This window comes from Biomphalaria glabrata, chromosome 4, assembly GCF_947242115.1.
Source record: "Biomphalaria glabrata chromosome 4, xgBioGlab47.1, whole genome shotgun sequence".
NCBI lineage: Eukaryota > Metazoa > Mollusca > Gastropoda > Planorbidae > Biomphalaria > Biomphalaria glabrata.
The window spans coordinates 20,602,266-20,624,701 of NC_074714.1; the positions used below are offsets into that span (position 1 = coordinate 20,602,266).

The window sequence follows — 22,436 nt, forward strand, 5'->3', positions numbered from 1 at the left end:
TTTTGTTTTCTTTTCTTTGTTTCCTTTGTATCAAGACGAGGGAAGGTCAAGGAGCCTGAACTCTTTTTTTTTCTTGTTACGAACTACATTTGTTGTATTTTTTAGATCAAGCATCCAGCATCTTATTTCAGAGTCACAAGTTTTTGTTTTTTCAGCCTCGCACTGTTTTGAGTGCCAGAAGTGATCTAAGTTTCCTTTTAAAAGTCACCTTTGTAGATCATTTCGATGTCCACCAAACACGTCCTTCAAGTCTGAAGGCAGAAACAATGTCGCTAATTGTGTTGATTTTAGTCCAAGGTACACGTGACTTGGTGGGGTTGGACAAGGAGGATCTCTGTTGGTCTTCACTCTTTCTGTTCTCTAATTGAGACATTCAATCTGTTTAAGTCTTGACCCTAAAGTAAACTTAATCACAATCTGGAGTGAACTTAAAAAAAAGAGAGAATAGTCACCGAATTTGTTTTCTTTTTTTTTTTTTTTTTTTTGACATTTCTCATTAACAAAAACTATCATAGCGCTTTCTTCTGCTATATTGTTTAGTTTGTATTCAAGTGATATATTTTACGCCAAATGTTTATCTAAACTCGATCTTCTGATATGTATTACATTTAGTTTTCTTGCAAAAAGGTCTAGCGTTCTTATTATATATAATAGATTGTTCAAATTGTGTTTAAGTAAAAAAAATATGATTCTTTGAATTGTTTTTTACTTTGAACAATCAAAACAATTCTTTTGGAGGATACAGTGGGTGAAGAGAGCCTCTGAGTTTGTGTGATAACAACAACTCTGTTTGTAGTCTTAGTATTATTATAAATGGCGTCTACCTGAGCATGAGCCATGAGGTATTCGCTTTGGACTGTCGTTACTATGGCCCGGAGTTCACGACCTTCTTCCTGTCATCACCTGCAGTCCTGCTCAAGATTTCGGGCAAGAACATTATTTAATGAAGAAAAAATTAAAACTTATAAGTCAATCTTCATCATTAACTTTTCTATTCTGAATGTTTCATAGTTCGTGACTACAAGGATGTCAGGAGTACACTGTGAATAATAATTTTAAAAAACTTTAAAAACCTTCAGTGCTTAAACCAAGCAAAACACAAAACCCCATGGGAATTTACAACCCCAAAGAGCACTACTTGAGCTACAACAGAAAACAAAGAGAGGTGCATTAAGGCAACACACACATGAGCATAGAACGAACAGAGAAGTATGGGGGAGAAATACTTTTTCTTCTTAAATCTCTAGAGCATTTTTTTCCTGTTTCTCTCTTCTGTTAGACGTATGTGTTATACATAACTCTTCTGTTAGACGTATGTGTTATACATAACTCTTCTGTTAGACGTATGTGTTATACATAACTCTTCTGTTAGACGTATGTGTTATACATAACTCTTCTGTTAGACGTATGTGTTATACATAACTCTTCTGTTAGACGTATGTGTTATACATAACTCTTCTGTTAGACGTATGTGTTATACATAACTCTTCTGTTAGACGTATGTGTTATACATAACTCTTCTGTTAGACGTATGTGTTATACATAACTCTTCTGTTAGACGTATGTGTTATACATAACTCTTCTGTTAGACGTATATGTTATACATAACTCTTCTGTTAGACGTATGTGTTATACATAACTCTTCTGTTAGACGTATGTGTTATACATTATAAACTGTCCGCTAACTCGTTTCATTGTCATGCTGCACCTCGATTAGTTCTTATAGTGTACTCGTATCAAGAGTTATTCGTATCAAGAGTTACTCGTATCAAGAGTTACTCGTATCAAGAGTTACTCGTATCAAGAGTTACTCGTATCAAGAGTTACTCGTATCAAGAGTTACTCGTATCAAGTTATTCGTATTTCTCGCTATTAAATTCCAAAAGATTTAAGTCTGGTGATATAAGAAACATAAAAGGCAGTAGTTCAGACTAGAACCATGGGAGACAATGGGGGAACAGAGAAGAGAGTGAAACCAAGGACGCTCTAGCAGTTTGGCTCTAGATCTAGTTTCTTATTGATGATTAAACGTATTATTGTATAATCTTTTCGTTGAGGTTATATGGCTAAGTGATAACACTAGATAGAAGATATAGGATACTTGTATGGTAATGAAATCGATCCAGGCTTAGAAACATAAACAGACAATAGTCTAGACTGATTTCCATAGAAGACGGTTCCTGAATGTCCATTTGTTGATTTAACTCTTTAGTAAAAATAATCGGGAATTTTTTGTTATCGATGTGCGCTTAAGAGTTCTTTTAATGATGTAATGACTTCTGATTGTTTTGCTCTGTAAATCATTGCTAGTCTGTGTGTGGAGGCCAGTCAGTGGCGTAGCTAGAGTTGGGGGAGTCGGGAGGGTCCACATTTTTAAATCTCCCCGGGCCCCCACTTGACGGTCCCCAAATGAGTGTCCACATTTTTTTCCATTAAATTCAGTTTTATCTGGGCTATTCCTGTTGGTCATAAGTGACCATGTTGATTGTATTCCACACATTAGAGTAATATATTTATTAAGTACATTATCTCATGTCACGATGTCGAATGAGGAAATGTAGGGGCCCCTAAAGAGTCCATGTTTTCCTTCGGGCCCCCAAATCCCTTGCTACGCTACTGAGGCCAGTCTGTGTGTGAACTTCTTGTCAACAATACAGGTTTACCGTGTATCGGGGAGCTGAAAAAATCCCCCCCCCCCCCCAGATAGTCGTTCTTCCCATTATCATATTTATAGCCAAGACCGAAGCGTGTATTCACATGTTTTCCACAGCCCCCCCCCCCCAACCTCTTGTCTCCCATGACCTCCCCTCTTGCTTGTTACATCATTTCCTACTCTCCCCTTCAAAACTTTATATTTCCATATGATTAAAATGCATTCTGTTCGGCGTTCCCATCGTCCGGGAATGTCCATCCTGTACAGCCATTTCTCTCTCGCACATTCAAAATGCAAATATCAGCCTCAATTCGGTTACAGCGTACTAGCTTATACCGAACGATTGGTTACGTCCTCGTGTATTGTCCTTCCCTGGCTAAGCCTTTTAGTCATGAGGTTACTTGCGCGATCGTAGCACAGTCTGAATACATATAGTAAACAATTTCGGCAAATGGTCAATTATTTGCTTATGTAGTACCGGTTTTTGTGGTTACACGAAGTCTGATATAAACAAAAACAGAGGTATATCTACATCTGAATATAAGAACACATGATTTTAAAAAAAAGAGGTACATCTACATCTGAATATAAGTACTTCTGCTTTAAAAAATAGGGAATATAACAACATGTGATTTAAAAAAAGGGGTATATCTACATCTGAATATAACAACACTTGATTTAAAAAAAAGGGTATATCTACATCTGAATATAACAACACGTGATTTTTAAAAAAAGGGGTATATCTACATCTGAATATTACAACACGTGATTTAAAAAAAAGGGTATATCTACATCTGAATATAACAACACGTGATTTTTTAAAAAGGGGTATATCTACATCTGAATATTACAACACGTGATTTAAAAAAAAGGGTATATCTACATCTGAATATAACAACACGTGATTTAAAAAAAAAGGGTATATCTACATCTGAATATAACAACATAGGATTTAAAAATCAACCAAAAAAAAAAACGTGTTTTTATTATAAGTTTTGAAAACGAGACAAAAAAAAAGGTAATTGAACGCTAGTATCTAAAAGTAAGTGATTCATTGGCAACAACATCATGTCAAAGGATTATTATTATTAGCAATGTTACGTTTCAAGGGATCCTGTTCATTGACAACTGAACATGTCTAGGGATCCAGTTCATTGAATAAAAATTTCGTGTCAAAGGATCCTGATCCCCTTCACTCCACTCACCCCCTCCCTTTCTCGTTTAGGCAAACGCATTTTATTTGATACCATTTGGCTTGATTATGTTATAGAAGTTAATTTACCATAACTTTGATCACATCCTAAGAAAATGGATGTCACCGCTTTTTTTACGCTTCACTAGACTATGCAGTACTTGTGAATATGAATGTGTTTGATATTTGAACTGAAAATTGGGACTTTTTTTTTCGCAGTTCTTTAAAAATAAGGGAAACACTTGGGTCTGACAATGAAGACACAGAACAGAGCCAGACAGTTTGGTATTAACCCAGACGTATGCCGGACTTGAGTCAACAAGATGGAGTTCTGCATCTTTACGTATATTGATCCTTTTATTTATTTATTTATTTTTTATTTTTATTTAAATCAAACCCAGACTTGTTTCTTTTTTGCTTATCGGGGAGAATTGAAGAGAATCAAGGAAATGAGAAAAAGAAAACTTTTTTTTAAAACAAAGCTTATTTAAGAGTAAGAACAGCTAATTACTTCCATTAATTTCAAGATGACAGGGTTTAACTCACTGACTATTATATGAGACCAAATTAATTATATACTACCATACTAATTGATTATTTAATTGGTAATTTTTTTTTTAAATTGATTCTAATATTGTCATCGGTTCTGAAAATTTATGAAATAATTTCATCTTGATCCAAGAACGGAAAGGGAGAAAAAACTTGACACAACACAATAAGAAAGGTTAAAACCATATATATATATATCCGAATCTCTCATTAAGTAACATTTATTTCCCTTATTTATATATCAAAAAAATTATGAATAATAACTAATTTTGTCAATTGATTAATTGCTTTAATATGGATTCAAGTTTTGCTATGTACAACGGATAGTTGTGCAAAGTTTCAACTTGATCCGAGAATGGAAAATGGGAGAAAACTCACGTTCAAACGTTTTACCAGATAGACAGACAGACAGACAGACAGAGTGAGTTGATATAAGCTTTGTTTTAAAAAAAGACAGAGATAGCGAGGCAGCCAGTCAGAGAATGAGATAACGGCAATAAGATAGATAGATAGAGAAAGAAACAAAGACCAGAAGAAATTATGAAAATATTTGAATATATTTCTGACAGTCATGCGATGCTATCACTGAGAAACAAAACACCTCGAGTACAGTGGAACAGAGTCCATGCAGCTTTAAAATACTCAGTGGGCTGACGTTTTCAGGTACCAGAAAGCTTAGCTTCACGGTCTGGAAACAGCCCGCTGTCCATAGATTATGCATTACTCTACTAAGACAGCCATCAGAAGGGAAAGACATGTACATAAACACCAAGGGTTGCAAAGAAGCGCTGTATGTAACCCTTTAATTGTAGGTGTGATTTTACGGATACTTTTAGAAGTTTTGTTGACTCACATCTTCTTAAACTCATGTGGATTCGTCTCTCCAAAACGTGGTTACATTTCTGTTTGCCCTACTTGGCTACAGATATAAACTCTATGTACTAGCGATCTCGAGTAGAATTCTCTAAAAGAAACATCAAACGTAATCACAAGACATATATTCTTATCATTGAGTAGTTCATCTTTGGCTTGAACATTTGATCGCTTCAAGGATGTTTTCTAAAAAAGAAAAAAACAGGGCCACCTATGTTTGGCTATATTGCCGCTATAGGATCGATCGGAACTTTCCGCTGGTGAATTGGAGATAGTAATTTTTTTTTAAACATTTTTTCTCCACAATCAGCAGACGATAGATTTCTCACAGCCCTCGAGATCTAGGAATGCTTATTTCCCTAATAATGATTTGACCGATATATTTGTAGTTGGTGAAGGCCAAACGTCCGGCAGGGTTACCTACATGCACGTTTATTGTATTTTCTAGACAGTCGTCCCCCCCCCCACCCCTCTGCAGCAGTAAATCTTTGTTATTTTTTAGCCTTTGAAGTGTAGAAAACTTTCCTGAAGGGGACCATTGCTGTAGTAGTGCCTGCTGTATCTTCAAAGATGTTGTCCTGTACAAAGTAATTCAAAATTTACTACGTGAGCTTTGTCCTCTGCATGCTTGAAAACTCCGGGTATTTGCTAGTATACATTCACGACTCATCATTCAATTAAATTTTAGTCATTTTGTATGTGTGTGTGTGTGTGTGCGTGTGTATGTGGTAAATTATTATCAATGACAATTTTGTTTCTATTTTTTTTTTTTTGTGAAAAACATTTTTAAATCGTATGTTTTTGAAGAGTTTTTTATGTGTGGGCTCTAGTGCTAAGAGTGGACGTGCAGTTAAGTCCCTTCTTTGACGGAACATATTTTCACCTTTCTGTAAACCCTGGGATCAGAAGGAAAGAACACACGTATTCTTTTACTTTTAGTCAGCAGTAGGTAGACAATAAAGAAAGTATATAGAACATCTTCTAGGCTTTACGGAAAAATTAATTCCAACTTTTTTACAAAGCTTATATCAACTCACTGTGTATGTCTGTCTGTCAGCTACAATTTTTTTTATTCGTTATTTATCCCACAACCAAACTCGGATCCACACAATTATTTATTGTATTAACAAAGCATGAATCAATAAAAAAAAATCAAATTAGTCAATTTATTATTGGTAATTAATTATATGGTTCGATATGGGGATATAATTCCTACATTATTAAGAGATATGGTAAGTTATGCTTTGTTACTTTATGGAACTATATTTTTCATTGTGCTTGTTATTAAGTAAAAAATAAAAATGATTCGTGTGCGCTGATGGTTTCATTGAATTATTGTTAAGATACTCATCTACATTTCTCATAGCCACAATTGTGTTAGACTTAACAGCTCTCGGTGGCCCTATATCTCTCGAGAGCGCGTCGAGGGTAGATCAGTATCGTAGTATATTGCCTAGTTCGAGGTCAAACGAGTTCTCTGATGATGACCTCATATGTGGACAACACGTGAAAGCTCTTTTTCTAAATGACAGATGATTTTTTTTGTAATGTTATTATTTCTGTTTGCACCATGTCTTTTGATGTGGCAGGTTGCAATAGGAAGGAGGAGTCTGGGAAGTGTAAGCGAGCCAGCCATTTTGTTAATGGGCTTTGTAATAGAAATAATTGGTCATCGTGCGTGTGTGTGATGAACTGCAATGACGTCAACATCATTCTAGCCGTCAGATTCGTGTCGTCGTTGTATTCGTTAATGGTCCCATTACGATACATCAGTCTCAATTCATTTTGAAATCATCTTGTCATCTTTATGACGTTTCCGCTATTAGAGTTATTGTTCTTGAAGGGTATGTAGGTTAAGTAGTGTTTCTGTAAGATGAAATTAACAAAAAAAAAACGAAGTGACAGAAATACCTTTACTTAGTATTGATACACTCTAAGAAAGAAGTGACACTCTGTCAATCTATCTATCTATCTATCTATCTATCTATCTATCTATCTATCTATCTATCTATCTATCTATCTATCTATCTATCTATCAATCTATCTATCTATCTATCTATCTATCTATCTATCTATCTATCTATCTATCTATCTGTCTGTCTGTCTTTCTGTCTGCCTGTGTGTTTGTCTATATTGGTTAACAAATCAGCTGAAACTACTTTAAAAAAACGAATTATCATAGCAGCTTCAACAAGCCCACATCCTTTGCTTTCACTAAACGAAAATAAAAACGAGCCAAAGTACCTAAAGAAAACAATTAGAATATCTCAAAGAATTCAGGAGATACTGTTGGACTACAGGCACAGGAGTCAAGTTATTAATCGTGTAATATTTCTCTGTACCTTTTGACACAATGTTGGTCTTGAGGTTTCTCTCGTGTCGCAGGGAAGAGCCAGACCAACATTGCATTACTCACACCGACACCCTAGAATTGATTAAAACTATGTCATTTAATGGTCCCCTGAGTCTCGGAGTTAGACCTCTGTGTTTACTGGTGGACTGCACGGCACCGGGAGGGGGGGGCGTGGATCAGATCGTTTTAAAAGTAGCTGAGTATGGTACTTTGAGTTTGACACCCTAAGTGTAGGAGATGGTCAAATGTTGGCATGGGAGCGGAATGAATTATAGGGACTTAGGCTGAACAACTTTGTCTTGGTCAATATCTATTTATATATCTAGAGCTATCTCGATACCAAAATCCGATATCGTCAGAAAACCTGTGAATTGTAATTACTTTCCTTGGGTACACGTTTCGAATATTTCATAGATTATGTTCTAATAATCACGTTGGTCAGGTTTACCTTGTTTATCTAAAAGATTTATATAGGTGATTAGATAACCACAATGTGTTGCGAACACCATGCCAGATTAAAAAAGCTCTTTGGGTTCAACATGGTTAAGTCTCACGTAGTCCCACTAATAAGTAAAGCATAGTGACTGAAAGTTTACGGACGACATAATTGTATGAAGTGAATGTTAATCTCTTGTTGAGTGGATGTCGAGGACTACATCTATTGGTCAGTATCAAACAAAGAGACTAAAAGATAGTATGGAAAATAATGACCAGTTTTCAATCAGGCCGATCTCTCCTTTTTAAAACGATGTTTGTTCTCTATAGAACTACCCGTACATAGGCTTTAATCAGGTCCGGATATAGACTTGATAACGCCCTAAGCTATTTGAGATTTGGCCCCGTGTAATCCCCATAAAGTCAGAAGGCAACTTTTCCTTTGCATTTTCTTTAAATGATTGAAAATATCTTTGGAACAATATCCGGAGAGCCCCCAAGCAAGCGGGTGCCCTAAGCAGGTCAAAGCAGTAGCTTATGTTGCCTAGAGGTAAATCCTACTGTGTAAATAAAATAATCGTAATGACAGATTTTTTTCACAAAGAACTTTTCAAAGTATTACCAAACTTAGTTGAACAGATGTACACCAGTGGAGTGCAACGTGTTCAATGTATATAGTGAACTATGTCTTTATGTAGCATAATAGACGGTATCACAAAATCAATTCTGCTAACCAAATTACTTCAAAAATAATGACGCTAATTACAGACCGGGTTGTTAGCGTCGATTGTCATCTCTGACAGAATTTAAAGAGTATGTTATCAGACGACCAAAAGTACGGCCGGACAGCTCCCATTTAATTCATCACACTAAGGGAGCTTACTGTCAGGCTGCCGACATCACGTGATTGTAATAGATTATCTTCTTTTATACTACAAAAGGTACTTTTAAAAAAACTAACATTGAATGGAGGGGACATAAAAAAAAACGTGTACGTATAGTATTGATGGAACTGATGTCATTGGTTATACGGACACATTTTAGTAAATAGTGTCTTAGCTTTTGATTTTTACATAACTGTTTTAATATATAACGAATTGCAGCTGATGTTCTGTACAAACCAAAACATTATAATTTGAAAGAGATTCTAGTCAAGCGAAAGATATAGATGAATGGATAAAGACGGTCAATAGATCATGTATGGTGCCCCAACGGTCCAACAGACTATAGGATAGGTGAGGATTAAATTGATGGGTAGGTCATGTTTGGGATGCCTGCATGTGAACGTGAGACATTATTAATTATTATTATGTTTCATTCTCTGGCGCTGCCAGGGTCGAGTTTCGTTAAAAGGGAAACAAAATTCATCGTAGTCCCTTTAACAGTTTCCACTGAGGAATTTTCTGGTGATGTGGCAGGTATGCAGCAGTACCGCCCTCTGACAGGCAACGAGAATGTTCCTAGGAATGGCAAGGGCCTTGAAGGTATCTGTGAGGTCAGTTGTTGTTATCCCCTCGCGTTGATATAACAATGGGGTATATTGTTGTTTTAGATAACTTCCATAAACGCTTAATCTCCAAGCCTAGGTTCCCATATTTTCGTTGTTTTTCGAACTAAGTTTTTCTTAAATTATTTTTATTAGTATTATTATTTTTTCAAAAAACGTTATTATCCTTATAATTCAGGATATTGTAAAATTAACTTTATACTGTACATAAATAATTTTTACATAATTAGAAATCATTTTTTTTATAATGGAAGATTTGAAATAAATACCCGAACTAAGACAAAACACAAGCTTAACTATTAATAGCGGTTGATTGTCACTTTTATAATGCTTACTTAGTATCACGTTACATTGGATACAATTTAAAGCGTTTGTTGAACTCAATCACAAATCTCTCTTCAATTTTAAGTTAATGCTCTCTATCGATGTATTAAATCACATGTAAGTAAATATCATTAATCTTATTCCCAAGTGAGGCTGAGAATGCATCTAGATAAGTGTATGCTAATGTCACGATACTCTCTTTGCACCAACACTGTTGACACCAAACAGATAGTGGGTTACGAATAGTCGACCTTCTTCTTTTAGCGGGAAAACTGTTTAATCAAGCGAGTGCAAATTAGCAGTATGTGCATTTTACTGTGACGTAGGTAGGACTATTGATCGGTTAATACATAATCAACATTCTTAAAATAGATAGGTCAAAATATAGCTACAAGATATTACCTCAAAATTTATATACAAGATCTAAAGAGATACAGATGCAAAATATATATTCAAATAAGAGCCACAAGATACATGATACATGATAGCTATTCAGGATACAAAGGCTTAATAGATACAAAATACGTAATGTAGAGCGCTACGAGTTCTATGCAGAAAATTCACTTTTAGAGGCTAGGATTATATTAGCTGTACAAATCTCTTGGTACCATTAGATATCAAATAAAAGCTTCCCTTTTAGATATTGCGATCTATAGGGCAGATGATTTAAAGGTCATCAGTTCCTGTGGCCCACTGTTATCGAAGGTGTCATGGCCAGCGCAATAACCAACCGCCTTTACTTTTTCCCAACTAATGTCAGGTACCACTGTCTTCAGCGGGATTCGAACCCGAAACCCCTCTATTCGGAGGCCAAGCATTTACTCCTCAGCCACCCCGCCCACATACTAGATATAAGTGACTGGTGTTAAGAAAAATATTTTTAAAAGTATACTAATTTAGTAATAGTTAACAAAATGTTTACATAAAAGTAAACAATTGTTAAATATGCTAATTACTGCCCCATATTGAGCCAGTCAGTTAAATGTGAACGTTCATCTACCCGCCCCCCCCCCCCCGGTCCCTCCCAGTTCAATGTTCAAAGGATCCTGTCAGCTCCATTTAATAAAACACATCACACGCAAATCAAAAACCCCAATTGCTTTATTGCATCAGGCCGGGCTATTGGGGCCACGCTGTGTAATATTACTTCTATGACGGGTCCCCCTTCCCCGCACATCCCCGCGGCCAGGGACTGACGTAAATTGAGCTACAGATAAAAGCATGTCAGCATGGATTAGCGTGGCTAGTTGTTGTGCATAGTGCCACAGGCGTTAGGTGGCGCTGGCAGAGCAAGGAAGAGGAACAAGTTTTGGCTGGAGAAACGTGAAAATAAACATGAAACACTTTTGTCTAATTTGGAAACAATTCAAATATAATGTTGTGTTTTCCACAATGTGTTTGTCTATGAGGCGAATGCATTGTGGCTCAATGGAGCAGTGTCTGTAGCAACCAATTCTCTTGACCTACATCTACACCTTTATAACTTAGTCTGTTGGATGGTTGGGGCATCACACAAGATCTGTTGACCGTCTTTCTCTATACCTATCTTTGGACTTGTACCAATACATTCAGATTACTCCATTTTTTGTCACGCACTCAATTTGTCGTATTGTGGGGAGGGGGGACCAACCGAAATATTCTTGACCCATGGGTGCCTTGCTACTCTACTGGCTCTCTCTCTATATAGTACATTCCCGATACCACTCTACTTATGACACACACGTTTTAAGGAAATGACGATATCTGGTCAACAAGATTGGATAGTGGCGCTAGTACACCACCTAAAAGTCTCAGGAATCTATTTATCTGCATTCATTTTATTGGAAGAGTACTTTTGTTTCTACGATACAACGACAAGTTGTATCGATAGATAGGAGAGTATCGATATGTGTGTGTGTGTATGATAGTGTGTGTATGTATGTGTAAAGCAAAAGTCTTGCATGATAGGGAAAAAAATGACGTCGTTTTCCTCTGAAGTATCCAGAAGGCGTATGGGGTACACTTATATTATTATTTCAAAGACTCTCCAAAACTGATTTGTTTAAGGATGTTCTTTTGGTTGATGTTTCGTTGAATAGACCACACACAAAATGTTCTATTTTCGTTCTGATGTTTGTTATTATCGTTTTCTATTACCACATCAAATCTAAGCTTGAGGTTCTGGCGACCAAGAGAAATCCAACAATCATGTCTAAATAGTTCACTCCTCGTCCCTCTGACGACAATCTAATCGAATCGATCCGAGACAAGAAATGATTTGCAGCGCTATTAAGTGACTAAAAAGCTTTACCTTTGGGAGCAGTTACACGTCTGGATATTATTCTTCAGACATACGCAAAAGAATAAAATTACCATTAGAGTAAGAATCGCTTTTAAGTCGTGGCCAAACGTTAAAGTATTTGGATCAAAATAAACACGGAGTAGGTCTCGATACAATGCAAGAATACAATGCAGCATGACACAAATAGTTTTCTGCATTTAAATTTGTACTTTGTTATATATAAACAAAATTTCCTAAACATGAATTTTATCACTCCCAGGGCTGTTCAGTCAGGGATCTGACCTCTCTTAATAACAATCATGCAAGCTTTAGAAGCAATATACACCAACCTAATCAAATCTTTAAAAACACTACGGTGTTAACTAAGAACAATGTCTGGAATATTATTTCCTTTTTTATTTCTGTATTTCATCATCTTGTTAATTAGTTTTGAAATTTTTCTCAGTGTCACATTGAAAACTTTCTCGGCGTTTTCGTCACGACAAAAATAACTACAAACACAATGAACAGGATAATTACTAAACATGAGGCATTAATTAGGATTTTAAAAGGAACACTCTATTCCTCGTGTATTATCATCTAGCAATCAAAGGTAATGACCTACTCACCATTTTTGTGTCAAGATCTTGTGCACTTTAAGAAGAATCAATACTTCGCATAACAAGTTCCTCTTCCAGTGCTTGACTTTGATGGCATCCCCAATGGTCTTGTGTTTATGTAAACGTTATAATCCTACTCATGGAAATGTCTGTAACAAGAGGCAAGGTAAAGGAAATGTTACTACAAGAAACGTTCCGTAACAGTTTTGCATTCTATGCATTGCCTACCCTGCATTGCCTACCCTGCATTGCCTACTTATTTTACATTGAACGTCGTCAAAGAGGCAAGAATCTGATTGTACCCACTCACAATTTGGTCCGTTGACAGATTTTAGTTAGTGGAGGCCCTGGTCATGATTTATAAGGAGATGCCTTCCCTCTTTCAGCTTCAGGATCTATGCATTTACATAATATTAATAAATCTAAAAGCATGTGATCTATGTTTTATTAAAGAAATCATGAAATCTACTATTAAATTTCATCTTTAAAAAAATAATTTTCTTTTATTTTGTAATAAGATTACAAGGAGAGTTTGTGTTATCACACAAACTCGAGAACCATATAGATCTAGAATACTGGGAATACTTAAGCCAGGTTGTTTTGATTGATATAAATGATATCTAGTTCTGCATTATTTGCTATCAGAGTAATTGCCGACATTCATTAAGGGACCAGGCCAACTATTATGACCTCGATTGTCACAAACATGCTTTCTTCTAACACATATATAGGAACCTTTAAATATCGCTTAAAATAAAGGGTAAAAATATGTATAATCAATCTGTGTTACCAGCTTTATTTGATAGAAATACATGTTTGCTGTTAACTGTTAGTAACTGACACACCAGAAGACATGCACATACATATAATATATATATATATATATATATATATAACGACATACATTTATAACTGTATATTGACAAAGGATAAAATCGTTTGCATAGATGTCACCAAAAATACACTATACACTCTTTGATAATATAAATATAGTATCCTTTACATTTAAGTATATTTTTAAAAGATGTGAAAATTATATAAAAAAAAAAGACAATAATTAGACGTTGTATTGAAACTTTGCAGGCCACATAAGAAATGATAAACGTGAAAGATGGACAGAAGTACTGCACAAAACCAATAGCTGCTTTTCCTTTTTCGAAGATTGCTAATAAAAGTAATAGCCTAAACTCTACATGTTACAATATCTCATATAATAATGAGAAGCTAGAATTCTTGCGTTCATTAAACCAGTTTGTATTTATGCTTTTTCTGGTTACTGAAGTATAAATATGGTTTATCCTATGTGGGGTTAACAGGGGTAATCACCTAAGGCACTTCTCCTGCTGTTTCTTTTGACACCTTCAGACTATTATGCAAGTACGCGAGGTCTTTGCCACGCAATACGATGAAGATGTGATGAATTAATTTCAAAACGGTTCCCCTTTTCTAGGACTTGTTATTCGATCCTGTTTAAACTTTCAAGCTTATATAGAACTACCAATGACCAAGACAGCTTTTAGCATGATATTTTACAGTTCATGTTAGGCCCCACATAAGACACTCACCCAGCGCACTGCCAAGGCCGTCTCAGATCCTTCTTAGCACTTGTTTTGACAGGCCATTACAGATGGCCGCTATCTTCTGAGTAATCAAGCCAGAACAAGAGAACAATTGCAAGACAAGCAAAGTCTCAGCGCTGTTAAACCTGCTATTACCAGTCGATCATGATCTCCGTCACAATCTTCTATCCCGAAGCTTCTCAAATGATAGACCCTTCACTATTATTGACAGTGATTATTTGTCTTGTAGTTTGTGGAAACAGTTTCTTTATGCCATGATATTTTACTTGGTGGCTGATGCATGCAACTTCTGTGCTGATCCAAAAATCGTGGCTCTTGTCATTTCATTGGTTTACCATTTTGAAAAGATTGAGAACCGTTCCTAGGACTGATCAATCAAACACCACGATTTTTTTTTACCGCCCCCTGTTTCTCAGTTCAACGAGTCAAGGACAAGGTTAAAGAGAATTTCATTATATGAGTTGTCATTGAGTCTCTAGAGCTACCAAGTCAATCGTTTTTGTTTTATTTAACCTTGAGGACGGGCGAGTTTCTGAGAACAGATTTCTGTAGTGCTACAAAGTCAAAAATTCTTTTCTTTCAGTGCTTTACTAGTCACAGATTTTATAAATCAGTGCTTTTCTATTGGCAGATTATATATTTCTTTGCTTTTCTAGTCACAGATTTTATATTTCATTGCTTTTCTAGTCATAGATTTTATATTTCTTTGCTTTTCTAGTCACAGATTTTATATTTCATTGCTTTTCTAGTCACAGATTCTTATTTTAAATGCTTTTCTAGTAATAGATTCATATTTTCATTGCTTCCAAAACTTATCCGAAATAGGCCCACTGAATAGATATGTGCTCTGTAGATTACATAGGAATAATGTTAATTCCATAATAAATGTTATACAAAAAATATTTAGAAAAGTTATTCAACAAATCTTTAAAAAAAAAAGAAAAAGATTTTCCTTATAGCTTTATTCCAAGGTAGGATGTTTGCAATTGCTTAATTGGGGGGGGGGGGAATTAATAAATAAATTTCCAAAACTTCGATGCGCTTTATAAATTTTGCATAACCGAAATAAAAGGTAAATCCCTTTATGAGAAACGATATAGTCACTAAATGTACGTCCCCTTCTACAGGTACTGCAAGCTACTAGTAATGTACTAAATAGTTAGGCACTGTGTCTTGTGCAGATTAATCAAATGGAGGTAGTCGACGCTGATATATGATGTCAAAAGTACTTATATACTTCATGAAGGGAACTGTCGAATGTCGTATTATCCATCTACTTCAGTTACTAAAGCCAAACTTATTTTGTGGCTCCCAAAAGTCTTCTGTTCACTTCGTAAATCTGAGTTTTTTTAAAAGTACTTTTATTCAAGACAGAACTTCGTAAATTATGGATCCGGGAACCTGGACAACTGATCTCAAAAACGGCTCTAACGATTTTCCTAGACATTTCACAGTTCATGTATATTACCGAGAAAAGAATTACTAGCTAGTTGGCCACTTATTTTCTCTCTTGGCTATTTTAGTCCTATTGGAAATTTACTGTTGTTTCTCAAAATGTAAACATGTTGTTTATGGTTTTGACAATTAAAACAATCTTTATTTATAGAAACGGATTCAATTATTGTGTTTATTTTCTAAAGAGATATAAAGTGAATGTCTCAATTTAACACAAAAACAAACAAACAGTAAATTTTAAAATCCATTTCATTCCATTAATTCTTTTTTTTTCTTCACTAACCTTGAAATAAACATTTAGATGGCGTGGCGGCGACACTTCTTAAGTTAACATCTTTATGTAGCAGGAATAAAATAATGTTAATTTTCGTTTCATTTTGTCTAAAACCGTTTTAAGCGTGAACTACTAGATATGGAAAAACGCGCTGCTGCTCTCAAATAAAACTTGGAGAACTGAATTCACTACAGACAATTCCAAACAGTAAAACTAATGATAAGACACGGTACTAGAAACCTAAAATGTATTTTTAGCTTTTGTGGCTGCTCACTGCGTAGTGTTAAAATTGTTTTAGTTTTTAAAATGTGTTTCTTCTTTTACAAAGCGTCCCTTTTTTATGTCCCGAAAAAGAGTCCAACTTGATGGCCGTGTGGCCTACGCTTTTATTGATCGACACGAGGGTATGGGATTGAATCCTATTCCCATCAACCTTTACCTCTTTTACATCCTGCAAGAAGAATGACAAAGGAAAGCAGTACTATTCTTTACTCACAAACAATACAGTACAATCGAAAACTTGAAGAAGATTGATCTTAATGCTCTCTTTTTAATCTGAGTGTGATAGTTGGCGAGTGCCAAAGTCCAGGTTCAAGGGTCAGACGTGGTGGCTGAGTTATAAAGCGTTTGGTTTACGAACCAAGTATCAAGGTCGAATCCAGTTGAAAACTTGGAATTTGAACCTCGGAGTATTAGGACACACCTCAATTCCCCTGTCTCTAATGGTCTGGGGAAGTAAAGGTCATTGTACTTTGTGTTGGCCACATGACACCCTCGTTTACCGTCGGCCTAAGACGCCCTAAGTCATAGATGAGCTTTACATCGACCGCCCTCATAGATCGTAAGGTCTACAGGGGGATCTTAAAAAGAGTTTATTTTCATTGAACAATCTTTAACAAATGTCAACAATTAGTAAAACATAACAATGTCTTGCTTTCAAAACGTCATTATTTAAGTCCTACTATAAATTAGGTTACATGTAATATTTCAAGAGGATTTTATTGAACGAACTATCTCATTAACTAACAGCTGTTGTTGTTTTTTTTTAATGAGTTGAAAATAACTAAAATGTCAATTATACTGTTTGTTATCGACTCCGAAGTTTATGGAGTTGAGTATCTCACATAACGGATGTAATAAATAAATAGTTAGATTCTTAGAAGTTGCGACAAATCGGGGATTTCTTTAGTGACGCGACGGTTCTTTAAAATCTCAAAACGGAAATAGATGGAAGACACAATAACGGACAGCACAGACCTCATGTAGTAGTGCTTAGGAAAGGAGGTGTTTGTGTTTTTTTTCTAGATCTGACGACGACGACTGTGTCCTTATTTTGTTAAGAAACAATTATATTATTTCAAATCTTATTCTATTTATTCTGTTGTAAGTGTTATTTATGCATTGGACTCGCAGCTAAATATATTTAAAACTAACAACATTTTAAATCACAGCAGACTCACAGTCTTCCAAACAGAATTGACAATACCTCTTAACACTACGCATGGCTATGATTTGCTCATTTAAAATGTAAGCTATATATTAAATCTATTTGACTAATACATTATTTTATTTCGTTGAATCGAATTTCAAACAATTGTAACTTTTAGCTGATATCAACTCGCTCTTTCAGTGGGTCTAGTCAAAATACTTTATTTCTCCCACTTCCTCTTGTTAAGTTGAAACTGCACAATTAATCATTGTCAATGACAACACTTAAACCAATCAAAAAATTAAAATTTAAGATTTAATTAGTTAATCAATTAGTCGTAATTAATTTATTTTGTTTTATATGGAGATATGGCAGCAATTGAACGGTGCTCTCCTCCCAAAGTACGAAGGGAACTCTTGTCAATATACAAGATAGCAGACGCATAAAAGCTACAAAACAAGGGGATTAACTTACGTAATTGTGTACAGTTCTGATAGATTCAAAATAATTGATGGTTTTTAAAATAGTATTTTTTTTTAAATTCAGCTTGTATTTTTTTTTTCGAAAACACTGCATGCATGGTTAAAAAAAAATGAACCATCACATAAAATCAATAAAATTTAATACTGTCGAGAGACATCTAGGCCTACATTAAAACTTTACAAACAATCGTTTACATCTTGTTCAAAGAAAATCCCTAGATAGATACACTACTTCGGCAATATGGAAATAATGTGGTAGGGGAAAAAGGAGATCGTAAACTTGAGCGATACCCAGCCCTAATAAGCTGCCTTCTCAGAAGACAGTTGACTCTAGATTGGACTACAAATTGAGTCTACTGGCTTTGGATTCGCCACTGATAAATGGTTAGAGATACTGGTCAGTAAGAAACGGCAAAGTACATTCTTGACACTCCTTCCCCGGTTCATTCTTGAATTGTCGAGATGACATATCAACAGGATGTCATTTTTCCTTGTCCGAATCCGCCCTGGCGCCCCGGACTGAACTGCGTGTTTTACAAGCTCTAATGCTATAAGAAGCCTGGCTATTTGACAGACTATAGTGATTGGACTACTGATTGGAAAAGATATAATCAATCACTCCTTTGTTGATTATTTTAGGTTTTTGGTTTGGAAAGAATTGTTAACCTCTTTTTATTTGATATACGCATTCTGACCAATTCTCAAAATGAACATTTTGGGATTTGTGATTGTAACACCAAGTGAATTGTATCAATATGACTTTGTACACAATTTCTTAAACTGACTTATAGATATTGTAAAACTTGACTCAAACTGACATTTTTACATCTGTATTGTACTTCTATTCAAACTCGCCCTTAGATCTATACATTAGTTTAAGTTTTTTGTTGTTTTTTTAAATTCGTTTTTGAGAAAAAAAAACTCAATATGGAAATATCTGTAAACGTTTAAATATAAGACTGCGTCAGAACTAGAGTCATAAAAAATAACATGTGTGATCGGAAAGCAGAGTAGTTAATATTGTCTGAAGCAGATGTCTACATTCTTGCCACATAAACCTTGCCCTGAATCCAAATGTGTTGGATAAACTCGGCAACAATACGTTTAAGACATGATAACTTATTACAAAGCTTATATCAACTCACTCTGTCTGTCTGTCTGGTACTTTTTTTTTTTTTTTGCAAATCTTGGCGGATAGAAGTAGATCGATCATTTTATACTTTCTCAATGCGTTCAGAGCAAAACGATCAATCTCCAGACATACATTTACAAAGCAATAACCAGTCTTATTCCAAGATGATTTTAAAAATGTACATTCTCAGATACAAATAATAAATCATAAACTCCTCAAAGAAATAAGGCTAATTACGTTTGTTAGAGTCTCCGGTGTGACCAGACGTAATGATACAAACTTATTGAGGCGTGTTACTTACTTGTAGTACATTTTTATAGGAAAACAACAGGAAAATAAAAACAGTGGAAAGATGTAGGAATAAGTTTACATTAGCGTTAACCCACACCCACACAACAAAGTATTATTGCAAGCGTCTTGAGACAAAGGTAAAATGTACAAAAATTGAGACAAAGGAAAAATGTATATACATAAAGCCAGGCACAATAAGATCATCACACCAAATCCAGACACATAAAAATCATCACACCAAATCCAGAAACATAAAAATCATCACACCAAATCCAGACACATAAAAATCATCACACCAAATCCAGATACATAAAAATCATCACACCAAATCCAGACACATAAAAATCATCACACCAAATCCAGACACATAAAAATCATCACACCAAATCCAGACACATAAAAATCATCACACCAAATCCAGACACATAAAAATCATCACACCAAATCCAGACACATAAAAATCATCACACCAAATCCAGAAACATAAAAATCATTACACCAAATCCAGACACATAAAAGTCATCACACCAAAGCAAGATACACAAAGATCATTACACCAAATCAAGACACACGAAGATTATCACTTAAAACGCAAGACACACAAAGATCTTCATACCAAATCCAGACAAACAAAGTTCATCACACCGAAATCCCGATATACAAAGATCACCACTTAAAACGTCTAAAACACAAAAATCAGACTCACAAAGATCATCATAATAAAGCCAAAAACACAAAGATTATCCCACAAAAAGCCAGACATACATAGATCATCAAACCACAAGTCAGACACACAAAGATCATCATATCAAAAAAATCAAGCCCACTAAAGTTCAGCAAATATAAAAATATGGCGCACACAGATCGTCAGGCCAAAAGTATGACAGTCAAAGAGTATTGTATTAAAAAACACACAAAAATAATCACATCAAAATTCAGTCACAAAAATCAGAACATCAAAAGGCAGACTCAAAGATCAGCACATCCAAAGTCAAGCTCACCAACATTATCAGAACAAAAGCCAGACACACAAAGATCATTAAAATACAAGGGAAGACACACACAAATCATCGCATTGGAAGACGGGATGGTGCTACTACGTGAAATCACAAACAGACACACACAGACCAGCTCACCAAATAAAGTCCAAAAATTGTTGGACCTACTATAGTATCTGTCGTTGCCTTATAGGACTATCACCAACTTGCAGTTCTATTTCGACTAGCCAGAGGTTCTAGAGCAATATGGTCCCTTTTATTAGTTACATTACATCAGAGAGCACCTAGACGCTATTGTTACTCGGCCGCTGTCAGATATTGACAACTCCCATTAGAGACGACTGGTATTAATGTCCCTGTATTCACCAAGGTTCACCGTGTCCCTTCTTTTCTTTCTGCCATGTATTTCTCTGATATTGATGCAAATCTCTCTCTCTCTCTCTCTCTCTCTCTCTCTCTCATGCTTTTTACACTTCAGTTAGGATAAATACATTGTTAAAGTTGTAATATTGTAGAAAAAAACACACGAAAAACATTTTTAAAAAAATAATGTAAAATAAACAAACTTAAACGAAGTGTAATTGTATCAATTTGTTTGGATAAGTCATCGAATTGAATTTGTAATAGATCTAGACCAACAACACTAAATGTACCAATATTTTTGTAATAGATCTAGACCAACAACACTAAATGTACCAATATTTTTGTAATAGATCTAGACCAACAACACTAAATGTACCAATATTTTTGTAATAGATCTAGACCAACAACACTAAATGTACCAATATTTTTGTAATAGATCAGGACCAACAACACTAAATGTACCAATATTTTTGTAATGCGCTATTTCATTCTTTTAGCTTTCTCAATAGCCTAGGATCCTATCACCTATGATCCTATCACCTATGATCCTATCACCTATGATCCTATCACCTATGATCCTATCACCTATGATCCTATCACCTATGATCCTATCACCTATGATCCTATCACCTATGATCCTATCACCTATGATCCTATCACCTAGGATCCTATCACCTAGGATCCTATCGCCTATGATCCTATCACCTATGATCCTATCACCTATGATCCTATCACCTATGATCCTATCACCTATGATCCTATCACCTATGATCCTATCGCCTATGATCCTATCGCCTATGATCCTATCACTTATCTTCACAAGTTGCAAAAATGCGGTGGGGTGGGGGGGGGGGAGAAAGGGCATATCAGGGTGAATTTCAAGTAATCGGTTTTTAAAAGCATTTTTTAAAAAAAGGGAACGACCTGAATTCGAACTCATGGCTCACACGTCCTCAAGCCGACATCTAACCACTCTGCTAGTGAGTTGCTTATGACTTTAGAAGATTCCATAGTTATGTATTGTTTGTTTCAAACTTACTTTAAAGCGGCGACCTATGAATCGGACTAATTTAGCGTATACCACCACTTCAGTCAAATACAAATTCTTTCCCTTGTTTGAAATACTACACAAAATGATAATTTATCAAAAGTAAATTTACTTATTGGTCATATTTTTAAATTGATTCTTGTTTAGTCAGGTCAAAGAAATAGTTGTGCAAAATTTCAACTTGATCCGAGATTGGGTGTCTGGGAAATAACGTGTACAAACTATTTAACAGACAGACAGACAGAAAGAATGAGTTAATATACGCTTTATAAAAAAGACATATTTCACTATATTGATGAAAGAAGGAGAGGAGGTAACTGCATTAGGTAGATAACATTCATTATTTCCCTTTGTGTTGTTTATAGATCTTATTTAATGCGATAAAAACATTTGTGGCGAATAAATATAAAAAAAAATTTAAAAAAAATATATATATATATAGATATAGATAGATAGATAGATAGATAGATAGATAGATAGATAGATAGATAGATAGATAGATAGATAGATAGATAGATAGATAGATAGATAGATAGATAGATAGATATTGACAAAGACAAAAGTGTCCTGCCTATGTCCCTATCTATGTATTTTATTCTCACCACTCCCATACCAACA

At 35.1% G+C, this 22,436-nt stretch overlaps 1 protein-coding gene across 1 annotated transcript in view; it reads right to left on the minus strand.

Moving 5' to 3' along the window:
* LOC106058340 (guanylate cyclase soluble subunit beta-2-like) overlaps positions 1 to 22,436 on the minus strand; it is a 105,977-nt gene that overhangs the window by 71,277 nt on the left and 12,264 nt on the right. Inside the window, exon 2 of the mRNA XM_056027211.1 lies at positions 12,776 to 12,915. Within this exon, the coding sequence (XP_055883186.1) occupies positions 12,776 to 12,778 (3 nt within the window). The 5' untranslated portion in view covers positions 12,779 to 12,915. The remainder of the gene's footprint in view (positions 1 to 12,775; positions 12,916 to 22,436) is intronic.